This window comes from Cydia strobilella, chromosome 24, assembly GCF_947568885.1.
Source record: "Cydia strobilella chromosome 24, ilCydStro3.1, whole genome shotgun sequence".
NCBI lineage: Eukaryota > Metazoa > Arthropoda > Insecta > Lepidoptera > Tortricidae > Cydia > Cydia strobilella.
The window spans coordinates 4217895-4235440 of NC_086064.1; the positions used below are offsets into that span (position 1 = coordinate 4217895).

Below are 17546 nucleotides of genomic sequence, written 5' to 3' on the forward strand. Positions count from 1 at the left end.
GTTTCAATCTTGCAAATCGTGCGCTTATGAAGCACGTATGTTACACTTTTGCGGTTCTGAACCGCAAGAAATTAATCGCAGTGGGTTCTAAGCCTTAGGTCTAACTTGTAGCAAGTCGCTTTACGGTCGCGTTCGGTTGGAATAAACAATATTTCTCAGAGTCTCAATGTCACATTGTTTGGTTTTTGTAACATTCAGTTACTGAATATAAAATATTGAGGCTGATTAGTCTACAAGGACACTTAAAAAAATAACTACTCGGAATTACGAGCTCTCTCAGTCCTCACGGGAGAAAAGAAGTGTCCCATATTGTTATACATATCTCGTACTGTCCATCATACATAGTAAATGATGGAATGGAAGCAATTAGGGGCACTTTTTTTCTTGGTAGAACTGAAAAAAATCTTGGAGCGTGTGTGTGTCAAAATTTTTCAAATAAAAATGTAATTGGAGATATAATACGAGTAGTAGCCCAGTTTGTGGAAATAAATATTTTATTACATTGTTTAGTGACTAATCATGTTGTCATTGAAATACCATAAAATTAGGATTTTAAGAGAGGCTTTTCCCCTGGACAACTAAGCGTCACCGTAATTAGTAACACTAAAAGGTTGATTCACCTAATCACTTACCATGTACACTCCGTTTTTCACGAGGAACTTGCAAGGTTGATCGTACTCCAGGGGTTCTGTGGACGCGATCACTGTGCGGGTGGTGAAGCCTTGTCCGAATAGCTGACCTACAGCCAGGTAGTACCAGTACTCACCATATACTCTCCGTTTTTGACGAGAAACTTGCAAGGTTGGCCGTACTCCAGGGGTTCTGTGGACGCGATCACTGTGCGAGTGGTGAAACCTTGTCAGAATAGTTGACCAGCAAGGTAGTACAAGTACTCACCATATACTCTCCGTTTTTGACGAGGAACTTGCAAGGTTGGCCGTACTCCAGGGGTTCTGTGGACGCGATCACTGTGCGAGTGGTGAAACCTTGTCAGAATAGTTGACCGGCCAGGTAGTACCAGTACTCACCATATACTCTCCGTTTTTGACGAGGAACTTGCAAGGTTGGCCGTACTCCAGGGGTTCTGTGAACGCGATCACTGTGCGGGGTGGTGAAGCCTTGTCAGAATAGTTGACCAGCAAGGTAGTACAAGTACTCACCATATACTCTCCGTTTTTGACGAGGAACTTGCAAGGTTGGCCGTACTCCAGGGGTTCCTCTGTGAACGCGATCACTGTGCGAGTGGTAAAGCCTTGTCCGAATAATCTGCGAACAACCCAATGAGAAATGTACAGTCAGACGACACGACGACGATATACTGGGAATTTTTTCAACCCTCAGCCAAATGTTGCAAAGCATATTTGGGGCATTTTCTATGAAAAGGGACCTTATTGTCGATGGCGCTTACACTACACCGCACAGCGTCGCGCGGCATTGTATTTATATCGGAGCATCGTTAATAATGGCGTAAGCGCCATCGACAATAAGGGCCCTTTTTATAGAAAATACCACATTTTACTATGGTACAATCAGCAGCAGAAGTTGCTAAGCGGGCGAGGTGTTCAATCACGAAATAAATTAAGTAGAAACATTGACATCAATTTTGATCAGCCAAAGTGTATGACAGCTAATATTTTTTCGCGTTTTCGGGTTCGTTTCATAGTATAAGTTTCTCAGTATGACCTATTCATTTAGCTAGCAATGATTTTAGTTTAAAAAATATCCTGTACAGACACGACCAGGCAACTACACAATATGACTGCCTCAAAGCAAATATAACCATAGATGACAAGGTTATAACACTTATGCGCTGGCCACGACATTGCGCGACTAGCTTAGGCTAAGGCGACAACCATAGGTGGAAACGAAAGGTCCGATCTCTGTGTCTCGCTCCAACCTATGGCTGCCGCTCGCCGCTGCCGCCGCCGCGCAATGTCGTGGCCGGGTCGTAATAACTGTTATAACTTATAAGTTACATACGTTTAAACGGGAGGGTCTTGTGGAACTTTCAATAGGACTGACTACCCCGATGCCAGAAAATTCAAGCGTTTATCGTGGCCGAGGCATAAGGCTTTGGTTGCTTACACATACTTAACATTTCTGTAACTGCCTCAACTGGAGACCAAAACCTCCATATACCAAGGGATTTATACACCGTTCTACTTCAATGAAATCCTTAACTTATACTTACCTCAACGTAAATTTCGAATCAGACAGCACACTAGGAATCCCATTCACAATCTTCGGATCCTTATCAGCTTCCTCCACTCTCAGCCCATCAATCTTTATTTTACCCCAATCCGTTTTAACATTGTAAAAGTCCATGTCAACATCTGTCTCTTTTGTCGTAGTATCTGACACGGTGACATTCCTTTTCGTCCTTTGATTAGTAAAGTTATCTCGTTTTCTTCTAATTAGGTTTGTTTCAAAGTTTTTGGTTTTGTTGAAGATTTCGACGTCTTTTTCTTTGGCAGGAGTGTTGGGAAGATAGTTGATGTCTGTGTCGTGTGTGAGGTCCCACTGTTGGACTTGCTGGTTGAGGTCTGTTGAGCTGTGGACAAGGAAAAAGAATTAGAAATCAAGAATACGGTTCAATAGTAGTCTGAGACCTTCAAAAGCGTACTCCCATCTTAAATGCCTGCAACGTACCTGCAACCCCTCTGGTGTTTGTATTATTATAGATATCGTTGTTTGAGTACCCACACAACCACAACATAAGCCTTCTTGAGCTTACTGTGGCGGTTAGTCAATTTGTGTAAGGATGTCTTATTATTTATTATTATTCAAGCCGAAAAGTGCACCGATACAATATAATACAAATCCTCTTTATTGCACAACCTCAATAAATTACCCATTAAAGCGCAGGATGCAACTAGCTCTACCAACGCCAAATTATACACACTATAAAAATAGTATCTGTCGGATATCACAGCTGAAAATGTGCAAATATTTAGTAAGAAACTTAAAAACTATCTTATGTGTAGGCCCTTTTACAGCCTAGATGAATATTATGCAAAAAAATTGATTAAATTTATTTTATCCATCCAATTCAATTAATAAGATATAATGTAATCCTTTTATTGACATTGAACAATATACTAGTATTAAATTCTGGACTTAATTGACAACTTACACTAAATTGACATTTGTTTTTATTTGTACAATTAATCTTAGCAATCTAATTATTTTTTAATTGTCTGTAATGTGTTTCTTCTAGGACTCCTTTTTGTTTGTTTGTCTGTTTATTTATTTTATTGTTTATGATTTTATTGTTAATTATGTGCATGATTAGTGTTAATGTAACATGTTATTACTGTTTTTGCATGGCTTATGTTGATATTTGCAAATAAAGATGAATACTGAATACTGAAAAACATTTACATAGAAATGCACATAATATATGAACATCAGCCGATATAAGCTCTACTATAACCACAGGGCGGATACGCTATACATCAAAAATCAGTTGCATTTCTATGTGTGAACGGCACGTCTGTACACGCGGCATGCTTCATTGTGTGAGTAAGTTGCTTAAAAACAGTATTGAGCGGTCGGCATAAAGTCGTCAATCTGCTGTCGCGGGGCGAGGTCATTCGAGTCGGGGCGGGGCGGGGCGTGGCCGTTCTTTATGATAATAATATTACTTATTCTGTGTTATAACTAAAAACAACATTGTGTCCGTATTTCATATTGCGAAAATCTCGAAAAGTATGTTTCAGACTCAACGTAAACACATTCATTGTTAAGGTCACACTGTTTATAATTTCCATGAATTAAAAATTCCTATTAAGATTAACTACACCCCTTTCAAGGGAACATAACCCTGTCATTCCAAAAACACCCCTAACACTTAACTACGCAAGGTTAATTATCATTTACATTTGTTTCCAAATTGTAGGTTAGCACGCAACGCGAAAATATGCTACAGGGTGATTCGTCAACTCTACTCATGGGCCGTTGGAAAGTTTCCAAAATTGCGAAATTTCCACATGGAAAAATTTCGGATACTTTTCATATTTTTGTATGGGAATCGAACTTTTCATTTCCGTAATGAAATGTGAAATTTTAAAGATTTCTTCAAACTTTTTGGAAACTTGTTGTCAAGACCGAACAAGGTGGCGAAGTTTAAAATTAACCTACTATAAAGGATTTGCCACACTGGATGCGTTCTGCGGGCAGCGGTCAGGTCAAACTTCAACTTCAAAGGTTGCTGTCAATGTTGTTCATACATAATGCGGGTTTGACCTGACCGCTGACCGCAGAACGCTTCCAGTGTGACAAATCCTTTAATATTTATATGTAACATACGATGTCTACTTCCATTTTTAGACGGATATTTATAAAAGAGGAGGCCTTTGCGTGGGAGACTAAAATAGACTAACAAAATAACACAGTCAAAACACTTCGCTCAGAAATATAAACTTAATGAATATAAAGTTAAGTAAGATAATCAAATAGAATAAAAAACCGGCCTAGTGCGAGTCGGACTCGCGCACCGAGGGTTTCGTACTTTTTAGTATTTGTTGTTATAGCGGCAACAGAAATACATCATCTGTGAAAATTTAAACTGTCTAGCTATCACGGTTCACGAGATACAGCCTGGTGACAGACAGACAGACGGACGGACAGACGGACAGCGGAGTCTTAGTAATAGGGTCCCGTTTTTACCCTTTGGGAACGGAACCCTAAAAATATGTAATTACTAATCCATATCTATATGTCGGCGGCCGATTGCAAAGGGGCCCACTGACTATCAGTCCGCCGGACGATATCGGCCTGTCAGTTGTTCGGAACTGTAAAATATTTGTTCTGACAGGCCGGTATCGTCCGGCGGACCGATAGTCAGTGGGCCCCTTAAGATCAGGCAGATCGTATTCTTACTGTGTAATGTTTTGACTTTAGACGGCCGCTTCTTCATACAATCGTAGTCCCTATTTTCCTCTCTGGATATTCACATTATGGAAAATATAAAAAAAAAGTCATTTACTGTCGCAGTAAATAAAAAAAAACCGGCCAAGTGCGAGTCGGACTCGCGCACCGAGGGTTCCGTACTTTTTAGTATTTGTTGTTATAGCGGCAACAGAAATACATCATCTGTGAAAATTTCAACTGTCTAGCTATCACGGTTCATGAGATATAGCCTGGTGACAGACGGACAGACAGACGGACAGCGGAGTCTTAGTAATAGTCTCCCGTTTTTACCCTTTGGGTACGGAATCCTAAAAAACAGTAGTAGGTACAAATTTAAATTACAGCGGTATTATTATTATTTTACATCATTTGATTTGTTTAATATACATCATTTGATGAGGAATCACGATGTTTTTCATTCACCGAAAAGCAACTAACTGGTAAATATTAAATGATATTTCGTACATAAGTTCAGGAAAGCTCATTGTACGAGCCGGGGTTTAAACCCGCGACCTCCGGATCGAAAGTCGCACGCTCTTACCGCTAGGCCACCAGCGCTTATTGTCAGATTATCATTAGTCATAATGAAAAAAAAAAAGAAAATGAAAAAAGTTTATTGTGCAAATTTGAGTATACAATAAATCACGGCCCTGTGTCCTGAGCTAGGAAACCCTGTGTTACAGGACCCAGTTTCGTTATACTAGTTTCTTAATCTAGGTATATATTGGTACAAATTGTACAGAGTTACTTTGAAACTTACAGATAGCTGTGCATACTTTAACATATATGTTATTATTTCTAAGCTGCGTGTGAGCGAGTGTTTGTTTGTATGTATGTGTATTTGTGTGTGTGTGTGTGTGTGTGTAAAAATGCATACTAAAAAGTTTATAATAAAATAATAAAATAAAATAAAAAGCCTTTTATTTCCCGCTAAATTATTACAGATACATTATTAACGATTTCTTGCTTTATGATGGTTAGTAAAAAAATTTTTTTTTGCTTAAATACTAGTTTTTGGTTGTTAGTTGCTTATAAATATTTACTAAATAATTTGTATATAACAGGAACCCCTCTCAGGTGAAGGCCTCTTCCAAAGTTTGCCATTTTGATCGGTCAAGTGCGGTTTGATGCCAGTTTGGTCCAGCTATTTTAATGATGTCCTCGTCCCAGCGTGAGTGTGGCCTTCCACTGCGTCGCTTGCCTTGAGGGCCTTTCCATAGGGTGACGATTTTCGTCCATCTGCGGTCTTTAAGTCGTGCCACATGTCCGGCCCATCGCCATTTCAACTTTTGAGCTTGGTTGAGAGCATCTATAGTTTTAAGCGCGGTTCTTATCTTCGTGTGTCGTATCTTAAAAGTTTATAATAAGAGGATAATTATACTTCTTAATTTTTTTTTATTTTATAAAAATGTATAAAAAATTTAACATATGTGATGTGAATGTAATATATAAATATTTAATTATTTTAACACGTTTAGGAGGAATTCAGTGTCGTGGTAATCCAATACTAACCATATATTTAAGCTGATGATTTCAGTTGGTCTCTGATTAAAATGAAATAGAAATTGTGGAACCGTTAACTTTTCAGGATTTTCGTTATCCTGAAAGGTTACATGTTTCTGAGAAAAACCAAATTATGACTAACGAAAATGCGGACAAACAATACATTATGACATTTATGACTTAAAACTTTATAGGAAACAATAGAGACCCATAATTGGATTAATAACTATTCTTCGTTTAAAACCCAACCTGTATTCCTAGCCTCTTTTCTCTGTAAACACTACGAGTAAACACGCAAGTCGTATGTTCTGAATGACGTACATTTACGAATTCGTTTTACGTTAACCGTAAACATGATTGATTAGATTACTATGTAAACAAATAATTTTTGATCGACTGATATAAAAACTACGGTCAATTTCAGTGGGACAAGGTTATTGAATTTAAATTATATTTCAGTATTTAGTAAACACATCGCGGATACGATACTGGCAAGAGTTTATGGAGTTTTTGTTTACATTATGGAACGGAGCAATTTTATTATTAGCTGTACAGTCAAGGGCATAAATATATATATATTCCCAGTTTCAAAAATATGTGTACGCTCTTACACCTTAGACAATAAAGTCGTGTTCACATATTTCAGAGCCATTCTGGCCTTGACGACCGGTCTGGCCTAGTGGGTAGTGACCCTGCCTGTGAAGCCGATGGTCCTGGGGTCGAATCCCGGTAAGGGCATTTATTTGTGTGATGAGCACAGATATTTGCTCCTGAGTCATGGGTGTTTTCTATGTATTTAAGTATTTATATATTATATATATCGTTGTCTGAGTACCCATAACACAAGCCTCCTTGGGCTTACCGTGGGACTTAGTCAATCTGTGTAAGAATGTCCTATAATATTTATTTATTATTATTATTTATTTATTTATTTGTCTGGATAGATATTTTTGCCTTCGACTGTACAATATGAGCTATGACAGAGTCATTACCTACATAGAGTCAGTCTTAGATAATTTAATAAATAAATAAATATTATAGGACATAATCACTCAAATTGACTCAGTCCCACAGTAAGCTCAATGAGGCTTGTATCGTGGGTACTTAGACAACGATATATGTAATAATATAATTAATATCTATAAATACTTAAATACATAGAAAACACATATGACTCGGGAACAAATATCTGTGCTCATCGCACAAATAAATGCCCTTACCAGCATTTGAACCCATGACCATCGGCTTCATAGGGTCACTAATACCCACTAGGCCAGACAGGTCGTCAAAAGTGTCAAAACATAATATAAGCATAAGCTATTGACTTAAGATTGAATTTCCCCTGCCTACCTGGCTTGCTAAAATATACACTTTCTGTTGTTATGTGGTTGTGTACAAGTGTTCATTCCCATGCCGAAGCAGAACAACAGTCGCAAACAATTAGTACGTGACCTAAAAACGGGGAGGGGAACAGGCCAGCCACCTTCACCCGGTGGGAGGGGCCCTTGGCGGGGTATTCATAAAGCGATCACATCTACTGCGAACTTCGTAAACCAAAATTGATGTATCCAAATCTCGACTACGATTCTACAGAGGAGATACAGATAAACATTTTTCGAACTTCGATTTTCGACGCACGAAGTATGTATTAAGTATGGATGGACTGTGTGAAAGATGATATGAAACTAGCGCAAGTGAATGATGAGATGACGGGTGACAGAAAGGTATGGAAGAAAAAGACATGCTGCGCCGACCCCAAGTGAATGGGGCAAGGGCAAGCGAATGATGAAGTATGTATTTGCATTTCAACTGTGCTATTTGGTAAAATGGTGGTCATAAAATTCGTTACCCTGAAAACTATATAAGTGTAATTTTCGTGTAAAATTACTAGTGATATAGCCGAGGAACATGACGAACAAAATTTAAAACAGAAATATATTTTCTGTTATTGCTATAAAAGGTCGGTGTCCATTATCTTCCGTCGCAAGTTTCGCACGAAGCGCCATGTTTCTTTCTAATTTCCTATTTTTACGACTCGTTTTAATGTACAAAGTAGGGATTTATTACTATCATCCCTACGTTTATGATATCTCTTTGGCAAGCCGCCAGTTCCATAAATAGCCCTGCGTCTAGTTGCTCAAACTTTACACTATCCATCTTTCACCAATATAGTTCTGCTTGGGAAACATTATGCCTCAGATATTGGGTGAATGATGTGGGAAATTTATAGATACGACTTCTTAACGTAAACTTAACATCTTAACTTGTGGCGCCGAATCGTAAACTGTCCAACACAGGAGCGCTCAATGAGAGTCTACCCTGGAAGCCCCGAAGACCTGTTCTCACTCACTTCTGTTCTGACGCAGCTCAATGGCTAAAGAACCTTGGAAATCAATTTGTGACATGACATACCTTATGTATTTTCGATATATTTGTGAATTATGTATGACATACTATTAAATAAAATCACCAATATCAGGAACTATTTAACTCGTGGCGTGGTATAACACTTAGACTTATATACCATTTAAGTGTATCTTAACATACTACATTTGTGGGTTTCAGTCGAAAAACTCACAAACAGTTTATATTTCTAAATACATTATATCGTCACCGTTCTTACGCGGATACCAATATAAAAACCTGCATTTTTAAAAACGTTACTACCATAAATTCACAAAAAAAAGCAAGAATTACACCAGTCTCGGTTGTATCTGAATCCCTCGCTACGCACACGATTCAATAATCGCTCTCAAATATATGACGCAATCGTCCACCAATAGGCAATGAAATACAAAACCTTGGCTAGTAAGTAGACGCTTTTTATAGGATCGTAGTGAAATTTTACTATAAAAGTTTGAGCCAGTGCCAAAAATGAACACTTAAGATTTTATTAATAAATAAAGAAATAACACTGCTATATTTGTGAAATAAAACTATGAAAACGGATTATATCGCGTATATTGAATTTATAATACATCCCGACGTTTCGAACTCTTTACAGCGTTCGTGGTCAACGGGTGACTGAGGAAAAATTACAACAGAAGTTAAGACGTTTTCATAGTTTTATTTCATGAGTAACTATCGCGGTAACCGAAGACAATATTACTGCTATATTTATTATCGTAACCGGAATCGTAATGTTTATGTGTTTTGTACAGCATAAGTGACTATTGTCAGTCGAGAAATGGCAAAAAATATAGCCATAAATCATAATCTAGTCTAGGAAGCTTCCCGGCATTTTGCAATAAATGCACACTTTGTCAGAATTGCGGGGGGCAGGGCATGGCAAATGTCAGGGCAAAGATAGATATAACTCCGTAATAGATGGATACAGTCTAAGGAAAAAACGTGCCTCGAAAATCAAGAAAATTTGAATCTCGTTCAGAGGGCGCTACTAGTTTTGGCCTACTGTCGTATAGATGGCGTTGACGGTTTCGTTTGTTATTTAACAATTTTAACGCATATCAGTGAAAGAACATGGGTCAAAATCATAAAAATAATTAATGCAAATAAATTTTTTTTTATCTATATTTAAACACATTTTATCGTATTTTTATAAATCTTCATTTTTAGTTTTAAAGTGTGTCGACAGATGGCAGTGAATTTACTGGGGTTACAAAATTTACTATGACAGTACCGCTCTAGTATAAGTACTCTATGGTCAGGGTTTTCTATTAGCATCGGAGTTATATCTATCTTTGCTATTAGAAACTTCAAATCTTCAAATAACCACTAGAAGAGCTAGCTAAAAGTTTGGAGTTGGGCAGAGGAATGGGAAGGTTGTGCTGTAGCTACAGCATATAGTTTTGGATGGGTTATTCTTGGAGAAATAACCGGTCAGGAAATGTCAAGATTTTTAGGGTGACTTCCGGATTTTTCATAATCATAATCATTTATTTGCACATTGGTGCATTTATTTTATTTTTTTGTCAGGTTATTCCATTTTTAGGGTTCCGTAGTCAATTAGGAACCCTTATAGTTTTGCCATGTCCGTCTGTCTGTCCGTCCGCGGCTGTGCGCCGTGATCGTTAGTGACCGCTAGAAAGAGCAGCTGCAATTTGGCATGCATACATAAATCATGCTGGCGACAGATCGGTAGAATAAAAACTACAAAAAAAATCTTTAAGGGAACCTCCCATACAAAATATATGTTTTTTTAATAGTTTTTCGCTTTAATCCTATGGTGTGTATGGTGTGTTCGATAGGTCTCCAACAACAATTTTTTGATAAAGTGAAAATTATCGGAAATAATCGCTCCGAAAGAAAAAAAATATGTGTCCCTCTAACTTTTAAACCATGGGTCCAATAAAATATGAAACAAAATCGTAAATTATAAAAGCTTAATAAATACTTTCAATTAAAACTATAGCGTACCGTGATCGGTCCAGCCGTTTTTGAGTTATCGCAAAAAGTCTTATCTTCTTAAAGTCTGGCTAATGAATTATACTTTTTATAATTTTCATATTCTACAAATCATAAAAAGTATAACAATTATCCAATACTTGTAATCAAAGAGCCGCCTTCTACAGATTTTTTGAAAATGCCGCGTTTTTTCAGGTTCAACTTTCATTAGCCAGACTCTAGTAAATAGACGTGCAAAGCCCTGCGAAGGTATATGCTTGTAATGTATGTATATTTAGTCCCGGGATTACAGCGCATTATGTACCAAAAATGTTTATTTTGGTCGGCAGCCTTTCAGATAAGGGCACACGATAACATTCGTCAGACCCGATGCCATTTTTAAACCACGAATGTGAATATTTAAGAAGGTAGCATTAGCATCCTTTTGAAAACTAAACAAATATGCGATAACATAATAAGCTATTGTTATCCTAGAGATATTACGTAAACACAGGTTGTTTTAACCTTTAACCGACTTTTACTATGGGATCAACCACGAAATTTGGAGAATGAAATGACCTATTTATTTACATCGCAGAAAATGGTTCATCTCGTACTTAGTACTCATGCGTAAATCCTGACGGAATTGAAAATCCAGTGCCGCTTATCAGCCATTTGCCTCCAGCGGATCCTTAGCTACTTTAGACACGTGGCCAGACGGGAGCCGGACTACCTTGAAAAGAGCATTATGGTTGGCATGGTGGATGGAGGACGGGGTAGTGGACATCCACCAACCCGCTGGGTAGACACTGTCAAGTAGGCCTGCCAGGGATCAACACAGGCGCCTATTATCAGGAAGGCGGAAAATCGTGCAGAATGGAGAGCCTTGGTGCACAAAATAACGACCTCATGTGGTCGCGATCCTCAGCCATGAGGAACCGAGGAAGAAGAATATGGTTACTTTTTAAATTAAGCCAACCAAAATACACTAAAAGGAGCTATCATAGAGACCATTATTCAAGAGGTAGAGTGATGTCCACTTTTTTTCTAACGATTATAAAATTAATTAAAATATCGGAGTCCTCATGACGCATAAAGAAGTGTCCGGGTTTTGCCTGAACGCCTAAAGTCGGGGACCGATCGAAAGACAGCCCTACATTCAGGTAACCAAGGACACTGTCGATTGACCTATTTGATACGCGTAAGTGTGCGTAGCGAATGACTCGGCTCTTGGGTTATAGAGGGCGGGTGCTTTGCCTTTCTTTGCTCGGGTCTTGTATAAATTAGAAGTGAAGTCATGTGACTTTTGTGTCAGAAGTAGTCCTTTTTCGACAACGAACCAGAATAAAGCCCGGTTCACATTTGTCTGACGTGTCGTGTCGTGTGTGGAAAGACAAATGTGAACCGGGCTTAACTATAGAAGTCTGAACAAAATAACTGTGCCTTGAGCTGCGTTTATGCCAGAGATCACGAGGATGCGTAGTGAGGGATGTGTTTTTTAAGAACCAATACAATCACTTCATTTACCTATCCTCGCTCAGCGCAGCTCTAGTGGACAATATTTTATTGGTTCTTAACAAACACATTCCTAGCTACGCAACCTCGCACATTCCTGGTGGAAACGCAGCTTTAAGTGACTCAACTGTACGGCGCGCTTGTTGATAATGGTTTTTAATAGCTGGAAATTGTGTCCGTCTGTTACCTCTTCACGCTTAAACCCCTGAACCGACTTAGTTGAAATTTAGTATAGAGATATTTTGAGTCCCGGGGAAGGACATAGGGTAGTTTTAGTTTTTATCCCAGAAGTCATCCTTTAAGGGAGTGAAAAGAGGGGGTGGAAGTTTGTATGAGGAATCGATAAAAAGCAGATTGGATACAAAATAAGCTACCCAAATTACTAACTCCACGCAGACGAAGTCGCGGGCAAAAGCTAGTTGGTAGTAATATTCAAAGACTAGCGACCCGCCCCGGCTTCGCGCGGGTAGTTCAACTAATTTACACAAAACCTTTACAAATTATACATATAAATCTTCCTCTTGAATCACTATCTATTAAAAAACCGCATCAAAATCCGTTGCGTAGTTTTAAAAATCTAAGCTATGTATATGTAGGTACAGACTGACAGACAGCGGAAAGCGACTTTGTTTTAAACTATGTAGTGACGTGGGCGAGGTATACGAGTATTTATGGAGAAGGGATAATTTTTAGTGATATTATCGTGTCAGTTCCGAAGAAAAATGTACGGCGAGCTTCGTCTTCGAACTATTTTCGAAATAATATATTTTCCGCCGCTGATTTTTTGAGTCTATTTGAAAGCTTGAACCACCTTGCCCGCTTAGTTGCTTCTACTGATGACTATACCACAATTATTCGTTAACAGTTAAAACGTTAAAACGCACCGTCATAAATTGTATGAGGCATTTTCTATGAAAAGGGACCTTATTGTCGATGGCGCTTACGCCGCACAGCGTCGCGCGGCATTGTATTTATATCGGAGCATCGTTAATAATGGCGTAAGCGCCATCGACAATAAGGTCCCTTTTTGTAGAAAATACCACATATAGGTATTGGCATGACTCGAAGCGAAGTATCGGTATCATCTGGCCAGCAACTAACAGTGCCCAGTGCCTAATATAGATTTCGAACAGATATTCAATTCGGTTTCTTACGTTTCGTATTGCAACTATGTCATCATCATAAGGCCTTTAACATCTTGACAGATGATTTATGTAGCGTCTGTATGCGAAGAACAATGTAACTATGTAAGGGCATGGTTTATACAAAAGATGCGCCGTGCCGTGGATATTGCATACGGCTCCAAATTGGTAAGGAAAGTTTTTCTATTGATAGATATTGAAGTCGATTTTTAGGGTTGCGTACCCAAAGGGTAAAAACGGGACCCTGTTACTAAGACTGTCTGTCCGTCTCTTTGTCTGTCTGTCCGTCTGTCACCAGGCTTTATCTCACGAACCGTGATAGCTAGACAGTTGAAATTTATGATGTTTTTTTGTTGCCGCTATAGCTATAAGTAACAACAAATACTAAAAAGTACGGAGCCCTCGGTGGGCACGTCCGACTCGCACTTGGCCGGTTTTTTACTAAAAGAAATGATTACACTATGCCCAGAAGATGTTTCGCTTTACGAATCACGTGTAATTGCGGTTCGCATAGTACGATTTTTTGTGTAATATAATATCTTTTTGTTCGCACACCGTAAATTTTCTTGTAGTATTTGTCCAAAAGCTTAATTATTACTCTGGAGAATTGAGTAAATTTTGTCTAAACCATATGCTTTACGTCGAGCTCCCAGGACGTAATGAGTACCTTATGAAAGCACTAATTAAACGTGTAATTTTTAAATAAAAATGTAATTCCAAAAAAAACGGCAAAGTAAAGTTGTATTTGTAATAAACGATACAGTCCTTATTTTATTCCTTAGTTTTTTTAGGTAGAAAGCAAACGATACGAGGAGACGAATCAACAAAACCAGAGGGGTTGCAAGTGCAATGCCGACCTTTGAGATGGGAGTACGCCCTTTTCTTTAAGGTTTTAAGGCCGTATCGTTCTGGTATAGGTATCTGTATCTTGTCTAGGCAAACCAATGGTCAAATGAAAGTAGGTATTTCAGCAGAGCTACTGATAATGACGCAGTTAAGTACTAAAACATCACAGTATGACCTTGATATTGTTGGTTTGCAAGTGGCATGAGATAATGCGAAATTGTGACTGGTAATATAATACCCTTTTTATGTGTAAATAAATGATTATGATTATGAATATAGAATCCTGTAACATCCATACTAGTATTATTATAAATCCGAAAATAACTGTTTGTCTGTTACCTCTTCATGTTAAAACCGCTGAACTGATGTACATGAAATTTGGTATGGAGATAGTTTGAGGCCCAAGGTAGGACATAGGATTTTTTTATCAATCATCATCATTATCCCACTCAGACGACGTCGCGGATAGAAGCTAGTTCACAATATATAAATCTGTGTAAAGATAGTTTAAAAAAGTAAAAATATTAAGTTTCTAAAATAACCTGACTTAGCCACCCGTACCACTGCATATAAAACAATACAAATACATGTGACATACAATACATTTTTGTATGTGGGTACTTCTGCACATTGTAGTTTTTCCTCAGTCACCTGTTGACCACGAACACTGTAAAGAGTTCAAACTATCCGGATGTATTATAAATTCAATATAGGCAATATAATCCGATTTCATAGTTTTAATACAAATACAGTCGTCCAACGAAGCCGTCTAGACAGGACAATTGAGCGGGGTGCGAGGGGTGTACCGTGCGCACCCGAGCTACATACATTTTCCACTGTTAGTAGTTCGGTACATGTAAGTCGTCGGTCCACTGTATACTTTTTACACTGTGCTCGTACTTAATGACTATGCATAATGTTTTTTTTTTAATTTTGATAATTATACATAAACTTATTTCATAACGTAAATGTTTATACGAATCGTAAATGGAATAGATAGATAAACCATTTATTCGTTTGCCACAATACACACATATAAAAAACAAAAGAAACAGAAGAGATACAAAAAAGCAACATTAAGATAAAAAACAAAACTTAAAAAAAAATAACTGCGTTGCAGCAAAACAAAAGGGTTCTGGCTCAGTTATACACTCCGCTCTTTCGCGAAGCACTGGTAATAATGGTGGTATTATGTTTTAATGCTATTTAGTTAAGGCGAATTTAGGGCACCCTTGATTTCAATTAACTGCACCCTTGATAATGTGGTTTGGTTATGTGACAATTATAGTTATGTGGTGTAATTAGTGCTGGTTATTGATATTTGATGTGGTTTATAGACTGAGAAAAGAGAGTTTTTTAACATGTTTGCAGCGGCAACAGGTTGATTCGGCCTGAAGCTGTATGTTTTTACTTGCATTATGATAAACAAATTGCTGCAGCAATAGTGTTAATGGTTGAGTTAAGTGGCACTTAAGTAATAATAAATTACATATGTAATATTGTCTTCGGTTACTGCGATAGTTACTCATGAAATAAAACTATGAAAACGGATTATTATTATCCCGACTGTAAAGAGTTCGAAACGTCGGGATGTATTATAAATTCAATATACGCGATATAATCCGTTTTCATAGTTTTATTTCATGAAATTACATATGCTTTTATTTTGTTTTAGGTATTTACCAGGTACCGGAGAGGATGAAGGAACCACAATTCATGTATTGTAACTAGTACTGTATTTGGTAAATAAATGTATTTTCTTTCTAATTCCATTATTTATTCAAAATAAGATGATAGAATAAATGATTATGGTATTATGTCATAGTCTGAATGAGAAGTTTATGGCGTGCCACACTGTTAATACCTAATACTTTCCATTTAATACCTAAATAGTAGACTGCTGATCATATTTTTTTAATTCATACCAATTCAGTTCAGTCAAAGGAATAGAAGAAAACTTTAACTTTAAGATTGAGAGAGTAAAAGAGAGAAAGACAACGGTGAAACATTGGATTATTGCAGAAAATCTTCATAAAACGATTTCTCTGTATCTGTATAATATACTGCCATATGATTAAATAACTGATGTGATATTTTTGCATTTTGTAATTTTTCCTCAGTCACCCGTTGACCACGAACGCTGTAAAGAGTTCGAAACGTCGGGATGTATTATAAATTCAATATACGCGATATAATCCGTTTTCATAGTTTTATTTCATGAGTAACTATCGCGGTAACCGAAGACAATATTATAACTGATGTGACTTCTTAACAACCCTAAGAATATTAAATAGAATCGAACGGAAGTGTTACTTGTAGCAAAACTATTTTCTGTGATTAATTGAATTAGCAGACAGTCATTCAACCATGTTTTTAAATAAAAACTTACGTTATTGCGACAAAGCGCGACGCCTCGTCGCTTCTGGGATCCAAATACAATTCGGTGCCTTGGTGCACCCATTCTCCACCAAACGGACGAAATTTCCCCTCCGTATCATGCAGGCAAAAGTATATTTTCCCCACAACATGAGGAACGGTCATTTCTATCTCAGTTCTCCATTCTTCAGTCTTAACTTTACGCAATTCGTAATTAGAACTAATCACATCACAGTTGCCGCCTCGTAAGCCTTCACTAGGGGTTAATCTCCATGAATAATGTCCCAAGAACTCACCACCACGCACATTTAATAAATATTTACAATTGTTTTCTACGCACAATTTTTCTACCACTTTAAACGACACAATCCATGGTTTTGTTGGTGCATTTACCAAAGCGTGCACGTTTACTAATATACACAATATTAAACCACAAGTCCGTAACTCTTTTGGTATTAAAACCATTTTTTCGGAGGCGTAAACGCGAAAAATAAGATATGCAACCGCATATAGCTATAACGACATGTTTTCCTCTCTTGACAGTTCGGCGGCAATTGTTGCCGGAACTGCAGTAAAACCCAAGTGCTACGAGTATTTTGTCACATCCGGAGACGAATAAAATATATTATTTTTGTTGATTTCATTATTTATGTCGATATTTGTTTTTTATATATTATAATTCCATTTATACAAACATTCATAGTTTCCTTATTTTTTTTATAAAGTAAGGTAAAGCACGTTCCAATTTTTTTTTATGTGGGTATCATTACATGAAACGTCAACCACACGTCAATGCGTCAATGCATTAAGGTTCGTTCGAAAATGTATAATGATACTTAACTTTAATATTTCAATACAATGTAAGTCAACTTTGAAAGTTGAGGCATAACGGCTATTAATCGAAAGCCT

General features: G+C 37.5%; 1 protein-coding gene across 1 annotated transcript in view; it reads right to left on the bottom strand.

Annotated features, from left to right (window-relative positions):
- Positions 1 to 17234, bottom strand: part of LOC134752193 (unextended protein-like) — a 39564-nt gene extending 22330 nt beyond the window's left edge. The window contains exons 1-3 of the mRNA XM_063687806.1: positions 16651 to 17234; positions 2192 to 2551; positions 1161 to 1266 (exon numbers count right to left, since the gene is read on the bottom strand). Of these exons, the coding sequence (XP_063543876.1) occupies positions 1161 to 1266; positions 2192 to 2551; positions 16651 to 17102 (918 nt within the window). The 5' untranslated portion in view covers positions 17103 to 17234. The remainder of the gene's footprint in view (positions 1 to 1160; positions 1267 to 2191; positions 2552 to 16650) is intronic.
- Between the last annotated feature and the right edge of the window lie 312 nt (positions 17235 to 17546).